The 14,855-nt window shown below is 42.9% G+C and overlaps 1 protein-coding gene across 1 annotated transcript in view; it reads left to right on the forward strand.

The window, feature by feature from the left end:
• Positions 1–14,855, forward strand: part of btaf1 (BTAF1 RNA polymerase II, B-TFIID transcription factor-associated) — a 122,178-nt gene that overhangs the window by 51,329 nt on the left and 55,994 nt on the right. Inside the window, exons 12-16 of the mRNA XM_054738604.2 lie at positions 7,302–7,442; positions 8,584–8,708; positions 8,849–8,969; positions 9,084–9,188; positions 12,927–13,076. Coding sequence (XP_054594579.2) covers positions 7,302–7,442; positions 8,584–8,708; positions 8,849–8,969; positions 9,084–9,188; positions 12,927–13,076 — 642 coding nt within the window. The remainder of the gene's footprint in view (positions 1–7,301; positions 7,443–8,583; positions 8,709–8,848; positions 8,970–9,083; positions 9,189–12,926; positions 13,077–14,855) is intronic.

Genomic DNA, 14,855 nt, shown 5'->3' on the forward strand with positions numbered 1-14,855 from the left:
ATTCACATTCCATGTAACCATTTTAACACCTTTAGCCATTTTCTCTCTATTGACAACCAAGGGTCAGAATCAATAAGGATAGCAAAACATAGTATAATACCATAAGACGGTGATTGTATACCGTTATAGAACCCAGGCCTGTGCTGCACATAAAAACAAACTTTAATCCTCCCGAACAAAACCCTTATACCCACTAACATAAGCTCAATATACCTTAAAATAACCCCCCCAAATCTCTATGGTCTTCCCCCCCCGGCAAATCCTCCGACAGTCCCCCCACCAAAAAAAAAAATATATATATATATATATATATATAAACATACACACACACACATGCACACACACACACACACATATGTATATATTTACAGTACATATATATACTTTCCATTATACTTCTCTTGACTGTATCCATTACTTTTAACTTCAACATAGCTTGGAGCCACATCCTATTCAAATGCCATATTACTCCAAAAAGTAAGACTAATCAAATGTTTGGCATACTTCTGAAAGCCGTAAATTCGCAAATTCCTATAACCCCCGCTTCCGTTCCTCAACTATGTTACTGTCCTTCTCCCTAGTGACGATCAGTCAATAGTTGATCCCTTTGCGGTCCGTCTGTCTTTGTCCGACGGCATATAAGCTTCATTGCCTTTCGGGGATTCTCAAACCTTTTCTTTTCTCCATTCCACGTGAAACGGAGGACGGCTGGGTATGACAATGTAAATCTAATGTCCAGATCATGCAGTTTCCTTCTTACCTTCGTGAACTTTCTCCTCTTCTCCACTATGTCTCTAGTCATATCAGGAAAGAAGGAAATCTTACAATTGTTCCTCTTGATCCCGCCCTTGTCTCAAAAACGCTGCCTAGCAGCCATGAGCACCCTCTTTTTCCAGATAATTATGAAAACGTACAATAATCTGCCTTGGTGGTTGCCCGTCGTTCGGTAACGGGCCAGGCGAGCAGTGCGCCTGCTGCAGCTCCCTGTCATGCAGATCATTGCCCAACGCTTCAGCAATAATAATTCTCACCAGCTCCTTTGGTTTGCCATTTTCAGCACGCTCCTTAACCCCCACCAGGCGACGATTTACTCTTCTGCCCCGGTTCTTCATGTCCTGCACAACTCTCCGAAGCTCTTCATGCTGACGTGCTCTCTCTGGCTTCCTTATCCAGCCTCTTTCTCCTTTTCCAAATCCATAGTCCGTGCATCCGCTTCCTCCAGCTTTTCTCCAAGGCTAATAACTTCTAATTCCATTTTAGCTTGTGATGCTTTCACTTGTGAAATGTCTGCCTGTAGATCCTGCAGAATGCTGCTCACTTGAGCCATTTCCCGCATAGCCTTTTCCAAAGTAGACTGCAGCTCCGCCATAGCATTCACTGCCACCGGGTTCGTCAAGCCAGCCTCGTGACTCTGCGTAGTGTGCTTGCCTTTGTTAACGCTGGCTAGCTTGTTGCTATGAGCGACTACCGTACTAGCCGCCTGTTTTGCCGACCTCGTTTTCGGATTCACAGTAGTCATTTTGTTGCTCTTTTCTCCTACACGCTCCAGGATCTTGTCGTCAATGTTAGATCACCTTAAAATCATAGAAAGTAAAGTCCCATTCATGAAAATCCAGGGGAAAGTGGCTGACTTGTCAGGAGGTCTTGCCTTAGGCGGCCATCATGGTCTGCGGTCCCACGTGACTCTCCCTTTTTGTTTAATTCTGAAATGTACATTATTTTTCAGTTTTGAGTGACCTCACATTTTTTAACCTCTGACAGTTCACCACTTAACTTTGTACCATTTCAAGCTATTCATTGGACTTGAATGACTTAAACTGCAACAAATTAGTGGAAAAACTGGGGCGTTCTAAAACCTTTGACCGGTAGTGTATAAGAAACTTTTTACTGGTTGGCTTAATGACCTGACCTGTATTGGAATGTTTACTGTGTGAAGGTCCTTGAGATCACTCGGGTCATGACTTCGCACTATAGAAATAAGCCAAGTTGAACGGTCCCCACAGATGGTGTGTCTGGGACCACATGAAGAGACTGAAAGATGTCCACAGAAGATTTGTGGTTGTTTCTCCCAGATATTTGGGTCAGCCCACCTGCTGTTTTCTAGTGTAGCTAGAAGGTCTGATGCTGTTCTGGATGCAGAGGGTGGTCCCAGCAGAAATTGATCTGATTTCTCTTTTGTTCAATCGCTGATTTATGCTGATAAAAGTAAAAGATTAAGATTCTTTGTTTACAGCATTTGTCACAAATATTTCTTGTTCTTTTCTTACAGTTTAGTAAGAAAATTGGGTTTTTACCTGGCATGTTTCAGCTAGTATCTCTAGCCATCATCAGTCGTCACTGTGGGTGGCATTGTTAACTTGTTATTTGCTGTTATATCGCGAGAGTATCTGTTGTATTGCGAGAGTACCTGTTGTATCGCGGGAGTTCTGGAAGCCCGGGAGTTGTTGTTGTGTGAGCGGGAAAAAAATGGCGCAGGAATAAAGCTTTTGGCATGAGACGACGTCGTCTTGTATTTTGAATTAACATTGGTAGCAGAGGATGGTTTCCAATTACAAAGTACCACCAAAGCTTGATGAAGCCAGGCCATATGAGTGCTGGAAGAATGAAGTCAATATCTGGAGACGAGTTACGGAGCTGGATAAAAAGAAACAGGCACTCGCGGTGGCGCTGGGACTCGAGGGAAGAGCCAGAGAAACGGCCATGGAGATACCCGTGGACGATTTGGACGACGATGACGGTATGGAAATACTGCTTGCAAAACTTGACGCGGTATTTCAGAGAGAAGAGAAAGACTGCGCTTATGAAGCCTACTCGTGTTTTGACTCCATTACAAAGAACCACAGCGTGTCAATGGCAGACTACATTATAGACTTCGAACAGCGTTATAATCGGATGAAAAGGTACAACATGACGCTGCCTGACGCTGTGCTAGCATTTAAGCTTCTAGATACAGCTTGTCTTGATGAGAAAAGTCGACAGCTTGCACTGACAGCGTGCACGGACTTAACGTTTGCGTCTATGAAGTCTGCACTGAAACGGATTTTCGGAGGAAAAGTAGCCGGAGTTTTCAGCGGAATTCAACTGAACCAAGATCAACTGAACCAAGATGCAATTTTTCTTACTGAGCAAAAAGGTTTCAAATACAAACGAAACAGCGGTGCTTCGTCACGGAGTGGACAGCGACAACCACTACAAGGTACCAACCCACTTGACAAGTTTGGCAAGCGAACAAGATGTGCTATTTGTCAGAGCACTTATCACTGGGCGAAAGACCGTACTCATCGTAATGGTGACCAAGTAAAGCTAACTGAGGATGGCAAAGTGGAGGAGTGTAACATTACTTTGTACACAAAAGCCTCAATGACAGACTCTAAAATCTTCCTGACTGAAGCACTGGGGTCAGCCATCATTGATACTGCATGTACACGAACAGTTTGTGGTCAGAAGTGGCTAGATAGTTACATGGGTAGGCCTCAGCCAAGGCCAAGTAAACAAGTTGGTGCAATCAGAAATCCCCAGCTCCAGACCATTTCGCTTTGGGGATGGTACTGTTGTGTATTCCAGCAGAAAAGTGAAACTTCCAGCCAAGATTGGACAAACGAAATGTGACATTGAAAGTGAAGTAGTTTCTGTTGACATTCCACTATTACTGAGCAAAACGTCTCTCAAGAAAGCAGGGACCGTTCTAGACATGGAGAATGACAGCGTTGTCATGTTCAAGCAGCCTGTTCCCTTAGAGCTCACTAGTTCGGGACACTATTGTGTGGACATTAGAGATGAAAATACCACAGGAAGCTGCAATGAAAATGAAGTTCTCATGGTAACTGCTGATATGTCTACAAAAGAGAAACAGAAAGTCCTTGTGAAGCTTCATAAGCAGTTTGGTCATGCATCTGCAGAGAAGTTATTGAGGCTCATCCAAAGCTCTGGTAATACAGATAGGCAATGTGCAGTTATTCTACAAGAGGTCGTTCGTAACTGTGACATTTGTCAGAGATATTGCAAAACCAAGCCGAGACCTGCTGTTGGTCTACCCCTGGCTTCTGAGTATAATGAGACAGTAGCGATGGATCTGCATGAGCTGGAGCCCAATGTGTGGTACCTTCACATCATCGACCACTTCACACGCTTCAGCGCCGGCAGCATCGTAAAGACAAAGAAAGCTGCAGAGATGGTCAACTCCTTCATTCACACCTGGATAAGTATTCACGGTGCTCCCAAACGGCTCTACACAGACAACGGCGGAGAGTTCAACAACACAGAGATTCGGGACATGGCTGAAAACTTCAACATTGAGGTAAAGACAACGACGGGTTATAGTCCCTGGAGCAACGGACTACTGGAGAGACATAACATGACACTTACAGAAATTCTCCTGAAGGTAAAAAAGGAACGAGGATGCGACTGGCACACTGCGTTAGACTGGGCCCTTATGGCAAAAAACAGTATGCTTAATGTACATGGTTATAGCCCACATCAACTTGTGTTTGGACAAAACTCCAACCTTCCTTCGGTGTTGCTGGACAAGCCACCTGCCCTAGAGGGCACAACTGTAAGTGCAAGAGTAGCTGAACACATATCAGCATTACATGCTTCCAGGAAAGCATTTACTGAGGCAGAGTGTTCAGAAAGGATTAGGAGAGCACTACGCAAGCAACTTAGGCCTACAGATGACAAATATGAGGCAGGAGATAAAGTATACTACAAACGAGTCGACTGTACAGAGTGGAAGGGTCCAGGTGTAGTTATTGGGCAGGATGGAGCTGTTGTATTTGTAAGACATGGGGGGACTCTAGTAAGAGTGCACCAGTCAAGGTTGAGTAAAGTGGATGCACAGAGTGGAAATAAACAAACACCACACACTACTACAGATGATGACACTGACAACAAAGACACAGTTGAAAATGATGACAATGACACACCCGATGGTGAACAGAGTATTAGTGAGGAAGAAGACATCACTACTGACAGAGAAACTAACACTACAGAAAACATGTCTGTCACACAAACTGTAAATGAGCCCTCTGCACCCACTGATCCTGTCTCCTCTGCAAATGTAAAGTTAAGGGCAGAACAGCTGATCACTTTTACCAACAGAGACAACGGTGTTCAACACACAGCCAGAGTGCTAGGCAGAGCAGGAAACGCAAAAGGGCAATACAAAAACTGGTACAATGTGCAATATCTTGAGCATGATGGTAGTGAAGGTGAAAAGAAAGCTGTAGACATGTCACTTGTTAATGGTCTTTGCACAGACGCTGAAAACAAAGATGCAGATGTACTCATAACAAAAGATATTTCTTTTGATTCTGCCAAGCAGCAGGAGACTGAGAGCTGGCAAAGTAATGGTGTGTTTGATGAAGTGAAAGACCTGGGTCAAAAATGTGTGTCTACTAGATGGGTCTGTACACTCAAAGAAACTGCTAATGGTGTCGTCCCAAAGGCTCTGCTTGTGGCACGTGGGTTTGAAGAGATAAATACTAAAGAACTACAGAAAGACTCTCCAACATGTGGGTCTGAGTCTCTCAGACTTGTGTTAGCTGTTATATGTCAAAACAAGTGGAGAGTAAATTCAATGGACATTAAATCTGCCTTCTTGCAGGGAATGGAACTGTCAAGAGACATTTATCTTCGTCCCCCACCTGAAGCTGGCAAAGTCGAGGTTTTATGGAAACTGAAAAAGTGTGTTTATGGACTTGCAGATGCTTCACTTTATTGGTACAATAAGGTCAAAGACATTATGCTCAAAACTGGTGGTAAAATATCACAGGTTGATCCTGCAGTGTTCTATTGGCAGAATGACCAATCTGAGATTACAGGAGTGCTTGCATGTCACGTTGAGGATTTCCTTTGGGCTGGTTCAAGTCACTTTGCAACTCATATCATTCCTGTACTGAAATCTACCTTCCTTGTGGGCCGTGAAGAACATGACAACTTTTCTTATGTTGGTATGGACATTTGTGCAGTTAACGATGGAATAGAGGTGCATCAACAACTTTACATTGACAACCTACAACCGGTTCAGTTACAAGCAGCACGAGCTGTACAGAGAGAAGCTTCCTTAAGTGAAACAGAATGTGAGCAACTCAGGTCAAAAATAGGACAGATTTTGTGGGTTGCCAAACAAACGAGGCCTGATGTTATGTTTGACACATGTAGCCTTGGATCCAATATCAAACATGCAACTGTACAGTCTATTCATGAAGTGAACAAAGTTATCCGTAAACTTAAAGCAGAGAAAGTGACTCTTAAGTTTCAGCATTTGGGTAACAGTGAGGATTTGGCTTTGGTTATTTTCAGTGATGCTTCATTTGGCAACCTTCCTGACGGAGGTACCCAAGGAGGGACATTAATCGTCCTCATGGGTAAAGGAGGAAAGTTTTGTCCTCTCTTTTGGCAGTCTAAAAAAATCAGGCGTGTGGTCAGAAGTACACTAGCAGGAGAGACCCTTGCCATGTCAGATGGAATAGACAGTGCTGTATTCCTGGCAACACTTTTTTCTGAGCTTACTACTGGCAAAACTGGTCTGAACGCTCTTCCTTTGATCTGTGTGACTGACAATCATTCCTTGTTTGATGCACTCAGGTCTACCAAGCAGGTTACAGAAAAAAGACTCAGGCTGGAAATAAGCAGCATTAAAGAGCTCATACAAGCCAAGAAAATCAGACAGATTTGTTGGTCAGATTCAAAATCTCAACTGGCTGATTGTCTGACAAAAAAAGGAGTTTCACCTTTGACCCTTCTAAAGGCACTAGATGAAGGGCTCTGGATACTGTAATCCTTTGTTTACAAAGTTGTCTTTGCATTAAAATGGACTATTGTTTATTGTTATGATAGTTTGCTTTAAGTAAAGCAAAGCGCGTTGAAATGTTCTTTTTGTTTATATGAATATGCACATGCATATACAAATGTTTACAGGGATGTGTTTATAATTTTATTTTATTTATTTTTTTTTTTTTTTTGAGAAAGAAAGAGGGAGATTGTTAACTTGTTATTTGCTGTTATCTCGCGAGAGTATCTGTTGTATCGCGAGAGTTCTGGAAGCCCGGGAGTTGTTGTTGTGTGAGCGGGAAAAAAATGGCGCAGGAATAAAGCTTTTGGCATGAGACGACGTCGTCTTGTATTTTGAATTAACAGCATTGCTTCCTTTTGTCCACCGGCAACAGAGGACATTGTCGCCTATTAGTCACTCCTGCCTTAACTTTTGCACAGTACTGTATATAATGATGCTAAAAGAGATAAATGCTGCTGTTTGTTCCTGATGTCTCAACATGTGACGAGTCCACTGTCTTCTGTCTCAGGATCTGATTCCGGTTTTACTGCCTCGGGTGCTTCCTGCCATCACAGAGGGTTTACAGGACCTGGATGATGACGTCAGAGCTGTTGCTGCTGCAGCCCTCATCCCAGTGGTGGAGGGTTTGGTGCAGCTGTTGCCCAATAAGGTCAGAGGAACAATTGCTCTTCTGTGCAAGATGTACATGTAGCAAAATATATATTCATGAACCCTAACCCTTATGAAGTTACTACTTTACACCAGAAGATGGTGGAGATGAGTAACTTCAGGCTGAGCAATGCTTATGAGTGTGTTTACATTGAAAGTTTTGGAATTTTTAGTTTGAAATCCGCCTCCTGCCGAGAGCTTCTTGGTTGGGGAGAGGAAGAGACAATTTTTAGAGGGATAAAACTTAGAATTGCTGGCAGCACTGATCTCTTTGTGTGGTCATGACTGGCTCTGATTAGGAAGCAGAATATTGACTCTGATGAAGAAATTCACTCATCCAGCCTGAAAGGTTGACAGACAGCTGGTACTGCACAAGAGTAAGGTGCATGGGCGTCGCACCAGCGGGGGGATGTGGGCGTTTAAACACCCACACTTTTTCTAATGAGGAGGTTAAACACTCACACTTTTATCACAGTTTAGCTCAAAATGTTACTGTCAGTCCAGTCCCTCCGTGTTTCTCTGGCTATGTTAGCCCTCTCCCTTCACTCTGCTGTTGCTAATTGAAACCTGCACCTTTCTGCACCGGTGTTACGTTAGTATTCCCGTCGATTACATTACTGAAATGTGTTTCTGCGCCGCACCGCCCAAGCAACAACGCACTCGCTCCTGTGGTGCGCTCTGGTTTTGGTTTCATACGAGCCACAGATCTAAGTTGTGTGTTTATTTGTGAAAACTTCAGCTCTGGTGTCACAGGGACAGTTAAAGTGATGAGCAGCTCCTGTCTATAATGGAGACAGCGGGCTGAACCAGCATCCAGCTGGGGAAATTCCCAGTGGGCCGGTCTGAGGTTGTTGACTTCATATTCACACTTACAGGATGGCTTGCCAGGCCAGGATAAAATGTCTTCCCCCTAAAAACACAGCAGCTCCACTTAGATTTATATGTGAATGAACAAGCAGCCTTCAGGAACAATGTTTACCCATAATTCACAACTACGTCCTGCGTGAAAACCAAATGCTCATTCTAGCTCTCAGCATGGTCGTGGAGGGCTGGTGTTCTGGGCTTGAAGTCCTGTCATGCTAGTCCATCTGATTGGGCCAAACTCTGATTTTGTAAATATGCTGTATTTTTATTTGTCACAGGTACCTTTCATAGTGAACACATTATGGGATGCACTTTTGGACCTGGATGACCTCACTGCTTCCACCAACAGCATCATGACGTTGCTGTCCCTACTGCTGACCTACCCACAGGTCCGACAGTGCAGGTGAGTCTCTGAAGCTCGCATCACACACAGTGAGTTTTGCAGTAACCTCTTCTCTAAAATAACCTTCAATTGGTGAAAAACTGCCTAGTTGTGATGAGATAGTCAACACAGTGTTTGTTGCCCCACCTTCGCCTCTCTAGCCTGCAGCAGTCACTCACCATCCTGGTTCCTCGCGTTTGGCCGTTTTTGAGACATACAATATCATCAGTTAGAAAAGCAGCTCTGGAAACCCTTTACACACTTTTGTCCAAGGCTGATCAGGTAAGTCGACTAAGAAGCAACACATCCATACGGTTAGAAATGTGTAGCTGTTTAGAAATGCACACCAAAGTTAATTATACCACCAAGTGTTGTGTTGTTTTCTTTACTTGTCAGAGCTGCGCTGTCTGGATTAACCCCATATTACAAGATATGCTGCGACACATCTTCCAATCCTGCATATTGGAGAGCAGCGAGGAAATCCTGGAACTGATACAAAAGGTTTGTTTGACTTTTTCTGTCAGTGTGCCGCAGAGCAGCTGTAGCCACAATCTGGCTCATCACCACAATTGTTTCTGTAGTGTAAAGCACTTTGGAGTCCTCTGACTCAGGAAGGTACTTTACAAGTGCAAGTCATTCATCATGTACCTACAAACTTGTCGCCGTTTTTGAAGCCAAAAATGACGTTCATGTGAATCGTATAGATCCAAAGAGTTTTTGTTTTGAGGGGGGGTGGGGGGGGGGTGTCTGTCGGGTCAGTAGGTTTTTCTAATGAACAATTTCTGAGAAAGGATGGGAATTTACCTTTCTCACTAGTCACAGACACAGCATGTCAAAGTGATTTCATGCAGCGGCAGCGCTGTTGCATTGATGAATTTTTAAGGTGTGGACAACTTGTCTAATCAACATTGGCTGTGGTCTCTAGTAGGAATCGAGGACACTTTCCAAGTTTGCGGGTATGCATTTGTCATCAACCTGGCAGCACGATATTGTGATAATAAAACTATAGGAATGGCTTAAAGCTTGGAGGTCTTGATCAACCACAGCAGTAGCAAAGATTTTGCTCTGCAGGTCATTCTCTACACTCTATTGTAACAAATAATTTTTTACAGTGGAGGCTTAGCTGCGGCGCGTGTAACCCTGGTCTATGCTTTACAGTACGTGTACATGCACATCAGAAAACCAAAGTATTGCCCTAAAAAGACTTGCGCTGTTTTTTTAAAAATACATGTAAACATGTTAGTCTGGCTGAAAAACGGGTTCAAATCAAACTGAAGCACCCAGATAAAGCGGTAGCAATCCGATTGCATTCTGCATGTTATCGGCCAGCCAAACTAAACTAGGACGCTCACCTTCTGGAAGTGACAATATCATGAACGCGGTCTTCTGACAAGAATGCCTGCTACAAACTCAAGTATTTCGGTGTAAAAATAACTGTTCACATGTGCACGGTATGCTTTGTGCAGTGGAGTCACAAGTTCACTTCTTTTTATCTGCTGACGTGTTCGCTGTAGACAAGAGACCCTCCATGAGCTTCTGCTGGTGGCTGGCTCCTCCTGAGCTGGATGTTCTTGTAATGTGATGAAGGAGCTATTCCACCGAAGGTTATTTACCCTCTCTCCTCAGGAAGAATTAATCTGCATGAGACTGCCTCAAGGTCATGCATTTGCTTCTACAACTGTTTCCTTTCCAGCTCAAAAGAAGAAAGAAGATGAACTTTCTTTTTTAATAAATCAAAGAACTCTATTTTAATAAAGCTAATCAAGCAAAGTGTTAGTCAAATAATAAAATGTGAACCAATCTGTGAAATGATAATGTTTAGGATCAGTGGTATTTTAATATTAATAAGTAATGTGACTTTAATCTAGCTGCACTAGACATCCTGATCCACGTAATGCTTAAAATCACATGACACATTTTATCTTTCTCATCCAATCGGAACCTTCCCTTCTGAAGCGTGGCATAGTCTCTGTGGTGTTTATAAATCTGTCCAACTTTAAATCGACCGTAAATCAAAACATCCAGTTTAATAAAACCAGTCCCCATGCCATCTCAAGACAGTTCACCGCATTCTAAGAGACGTATCGGACCGGCCACCCGGACTTCCTTTTTAAGCAAAGAACTGACAAGCTGGAAATTCTGTTGCACTTTACCAACCAAGCAACGGTTCCTTTCAGAATAAAAGCTGAACTCACTGACCCTCCGGGTCCATCTGACGCTGTCAACCAACTGTCTCTTTTTACCTGGAGACAATCCAAAGACTAGTCTGTCGTACTGCTGACGCTGTTTCATCGGCTCCGGTACCGAAAGGGGGGTCCGAGGACCCGGCATTCTGGATTTGTACGGAGGTCTCATCCTAAGGGTATGTGTGGAGTGAGAAAACGCGTCTTATGTGTTTATGAAACTCCGATCATAGCTTAAGAGCAAAACATCACTTCATCACTCAGACTTGCTTCTCCGGATACGAGAGTTCTGATGACAACATCACTCACACATACACCATCCATCTCGCATCTCATTCACACCAAGATCCATCCATTCACTTAGAGTTTAGACTTAGTCTGGTTTAAAAATGTTTTAGAAATAAATCTTCTTAAACTTTTTAAAGGTGACTCTCTCTTCTGTTGTCTCTCAGTTAATACGAAGTGTTACATAATCCCTGCATAAAAAGTTCCAATCTTCTGGTTTAAGTTATCCAAAGATCCATGAGATTGATTTCATAGTTCCTATGGAATCTCACATTTTATGGTTCTTTAAATAATATGTAAATTTAATCGTTACATTCTTAAGACTCCCTCTCTGTCAGCTCACAGAAGAACTGCATCATGGTATCAAACCGTTCATCTGCCTCCTGTTCAGCCTCTGGCCCGAGCATCTCCTGCACAGTAGCCAGACGTGTGTCACCCCTTTTCTCCTTCCTAGAAAAAAAACATGGAGGGTGGAGAGAGAATCAACACACAAGTGTCATATAATACACTATATTATAGTTCTGTGTAGTGAGATGTGTGTTGCAGGTCTGGGGTGACAGAGCTGCTGGTAGGTAGTAGGTTGTAGGTGCAGTGTAGATGCTGAAGGATTAAGTATTTTAGAATTGAACCACCGAAAACAAAACTAAATGATTACATATTAAACACATGCTTGCTATCAGCGGCTTTTGCTCCGAGATTTAATCCCAAAATGGACAATTTTCTTCCGTTATATCAAGTGAAGAGACGAAACATTTGTAAATGCATTAAGACTGTTTTCTTTACCTGTTCAGTTTTGGCAAGGTGTGCTGGCGGCAGCAGGAGTATCCAGGATGCAGTCCAGTCTTTTTCTAAATAAACACGATTCGGAACAGAAAAGATGTGGAAATCAAGCAAGAGGCGTAGCTCACCAAGCGCCGGTGTCATGTTAGTTCCATAGGAACCACAGAAGGTCCTAGCCCCAGAGTAGGAGCTAAAATGGTTCTAGGAACTACGGATAAATGTTCCTAGTTCCCATCTGTCCGAACGGTGCAAAAGAGGGCTGGTTCCTGAAAAGGTTCTAGGAACTACAAAAGGTTCCTACAGTCAGAAAGGGCCTTATGATGTGACTTGTGCACAGGTGCGTTGTGATGTCGATTCTCAAACGTAACATTGTGCAGATCTAACCCGCAAGTTAAATTTGGATAAAAGGCTTAAGTTTAAAAAAAGCTGATATCAAAGAGTAAATCTGTGTTCTTGATTTTCTAGAGCAGGGTATCTGTGGGTCCTTAAAAAGTCTTAAATTTGCTTTTCCAAATTTAAGACCTTAAAAATCCTTAAAAATTACAAATAATCCTTAAGTACAGTTTCCAAAGGTCTTAAATTACTAAAGGCCCAATAAACAAAAATCTTATATTTCTATAAAATTTTGTGAATTTCTAGTTAGTGTTCAGCATTTTTTGTGTATGATGTTGACGTAAGCGGAACCGTATGCAGTCAGTTGGTTGTGAAAGGGGGCTATTTTTTTTAGATGAGCACATTAGCTGGTTAAGCTAGTGGGAGCTTGCGCTATGGGGAAGTGCAAGTTTAATGGTAACTGGATGGTTAATTCCACGTTCGCAATGTGGTTAGCACCGGTTCCAGGTAATAGCTGGAAATTATAGCTTAAAGTTAACTTCAAAAATAGCTTGGTCTTAAAAAAGGTATTAAAGTCTTAAATTTGGCTCCCTTAAACCTGCAGATACCCTGTTCTAGAGTCTCCTGTGAGTTTTGTTGGTCTGTTTTATTTGTGCAGGTGTGGATGGAGCTGCTGTCTCAGGCCCCTCAGCAGTATGTGGTAGCAGCCAGCTGTCCCTGGATGGGAGCCTGGCTCTGCCTCATGATGCAGGCCTCTCACATTCCTATAGATCTGAGCATGCTGCTGGAGGTGAAGGCTCGCTCCAAGGTATGCTTTTGTATGTAAATGAATTATTGTCATGACGTCATGATGATCCGTCATCAGGTTTTTTGCTTGACTAGGCAAAAATACTAGGACATTGTCTAATATTGGAAAGTCCTAAATTTGCAAGAATAGTTCAGTTTTCCATCTCTAAATGGGTAAGTTTACAGTAATAAATCCAATATACTTCAATATCATAAATTAATTCCTTTCTAAGGAAATTAAAATATGTTTAAAAGGAAAAAGATAACAATGTAAGGAAAGGATGAGAAAATGAGTAGGAAAGAAGGAAATCATAATACATACATAGTTAAACAGATTAAATTATTAACGATGGATATGTGAAAACATTCATAAAGATATGAAAAATAGTTAAGCAAGTTAAAACTGACTAAACTAACCGTTTCCTCGGCATCAGGAGCATGCACTGGGCTGTGAGCGCCTCCATTCCAACTAACTAGACGTGGAATGTTTTATAGGAGGATCTTTGTGCGCATGCGCGAGTGACTGGGTGGCAAAACAAACCTGCTAGCAATATGAGACATAAACTTTTAAGAGAGTTTGTGGACAAAATCCGCGATAATTTTTGTCTAAAGACAAGATTGTTTAGAGAAAAGCTCATCCGTTCCTGTATTTCAGGTTACACATCATCTTGTTTCTTGCACAGACTTACTTGGGTGCATCGGCAATCCAAACAGAATAGTGGCTATTCTTTCACATCCCATAGATATCACTTTCTAGTCTTTTAAGGTATAACACTCCCATCTTTCCCAAAGTCTCTCTCCTTTCTCCTTCTGCAGCCGCAGTGAGAAGGTCATCATCTCCATGTGTTGAATCATATTTATAGCGCTTTGCGCTGTATAACATACGAAAGATCAGACCATACCTAACACAACATGCCACCCAGCTCCTGGTGCAATCTACCGTCATCTCCCACCTCGATTACTGCAATGCCCTTCTAACTGGTCTTCCAGGCTGTACTGTGAGACCTCTTCAAATGGTCCAGAACGCAGCGGCGCATGTGGTCTTCAATCAGCCAAAAAGAGCACACGTCACCCCTCTGTTCATTGAGCTCTACTGGCTACCGCTAGCAGCACACATCAAATTCAAATTGCTAACACTAGCATACAAAGTCCAAGATGGTACGGCTCCCATCTACCTGAATCCTCTTGCAAAGGCTTATGTCTCGGTCCGGCCGCTCTGGTCATCACAGGATTGTCGGCTAGCAGTGCCTACACCACGCTCAGGACAATCCAGACTCTTCTCAGGCATCGTTCCACAAATGTGGAATGACCTTCCAAGCACTACCAGAACAGCGGCTTCCTTTTCTATTTTCAAGAAACTCCTAAAGACCCTGCTCTTCAGAGAGTATCTTCTTAACTAGCACCTTCCCTGCACCCGTCCCCCCTCTCCACCGTCCACTCCTTTGTTCCCTCCTCCATGATTGATGTCAAGTTGCTGTTACTGTTGTTGTTAGCCTCAAGGGCAACATGCCGATTATCACTTGTAAGTCACTTTGGACAAAAGCATCTGCTAAATACATAAACATAATGTTAATGACAAGCTTCCGTGTGGGGGTCTTGTCTGCAGCCAACACTTAGTAATTGCCTTTTTGGATGCAACCAAGATTATTTTCAGTAGGTATGGATCTCTTCCTTTTATATCCTCAGGGATTTTTCCAAGGTACTTGGTACTAAAGGAGAAGTCCAGTGTCTCTCCATGCACGTCCACCACCATTTGTTTAATCTCCTCCCAAAAGGTCTTTAGGACACGACCAGAAGATAT

The sequence above is a fragment of the Nothobranchius furzeri genome, chromosome 12 (assembly GCF_043380555.1).
Source record: "Nothobranchius furzeri strain GRZ-AD chromosome 12, NfurGRZ-RIMD1, whole genome shotgun sequence".
NCBI lineage: Eukaryota > Metazoa > Chordata > Actinopteri > Cyprinodontiformes > Nothobranchiidae > Nothobranchius > Nothobranchius furzeri.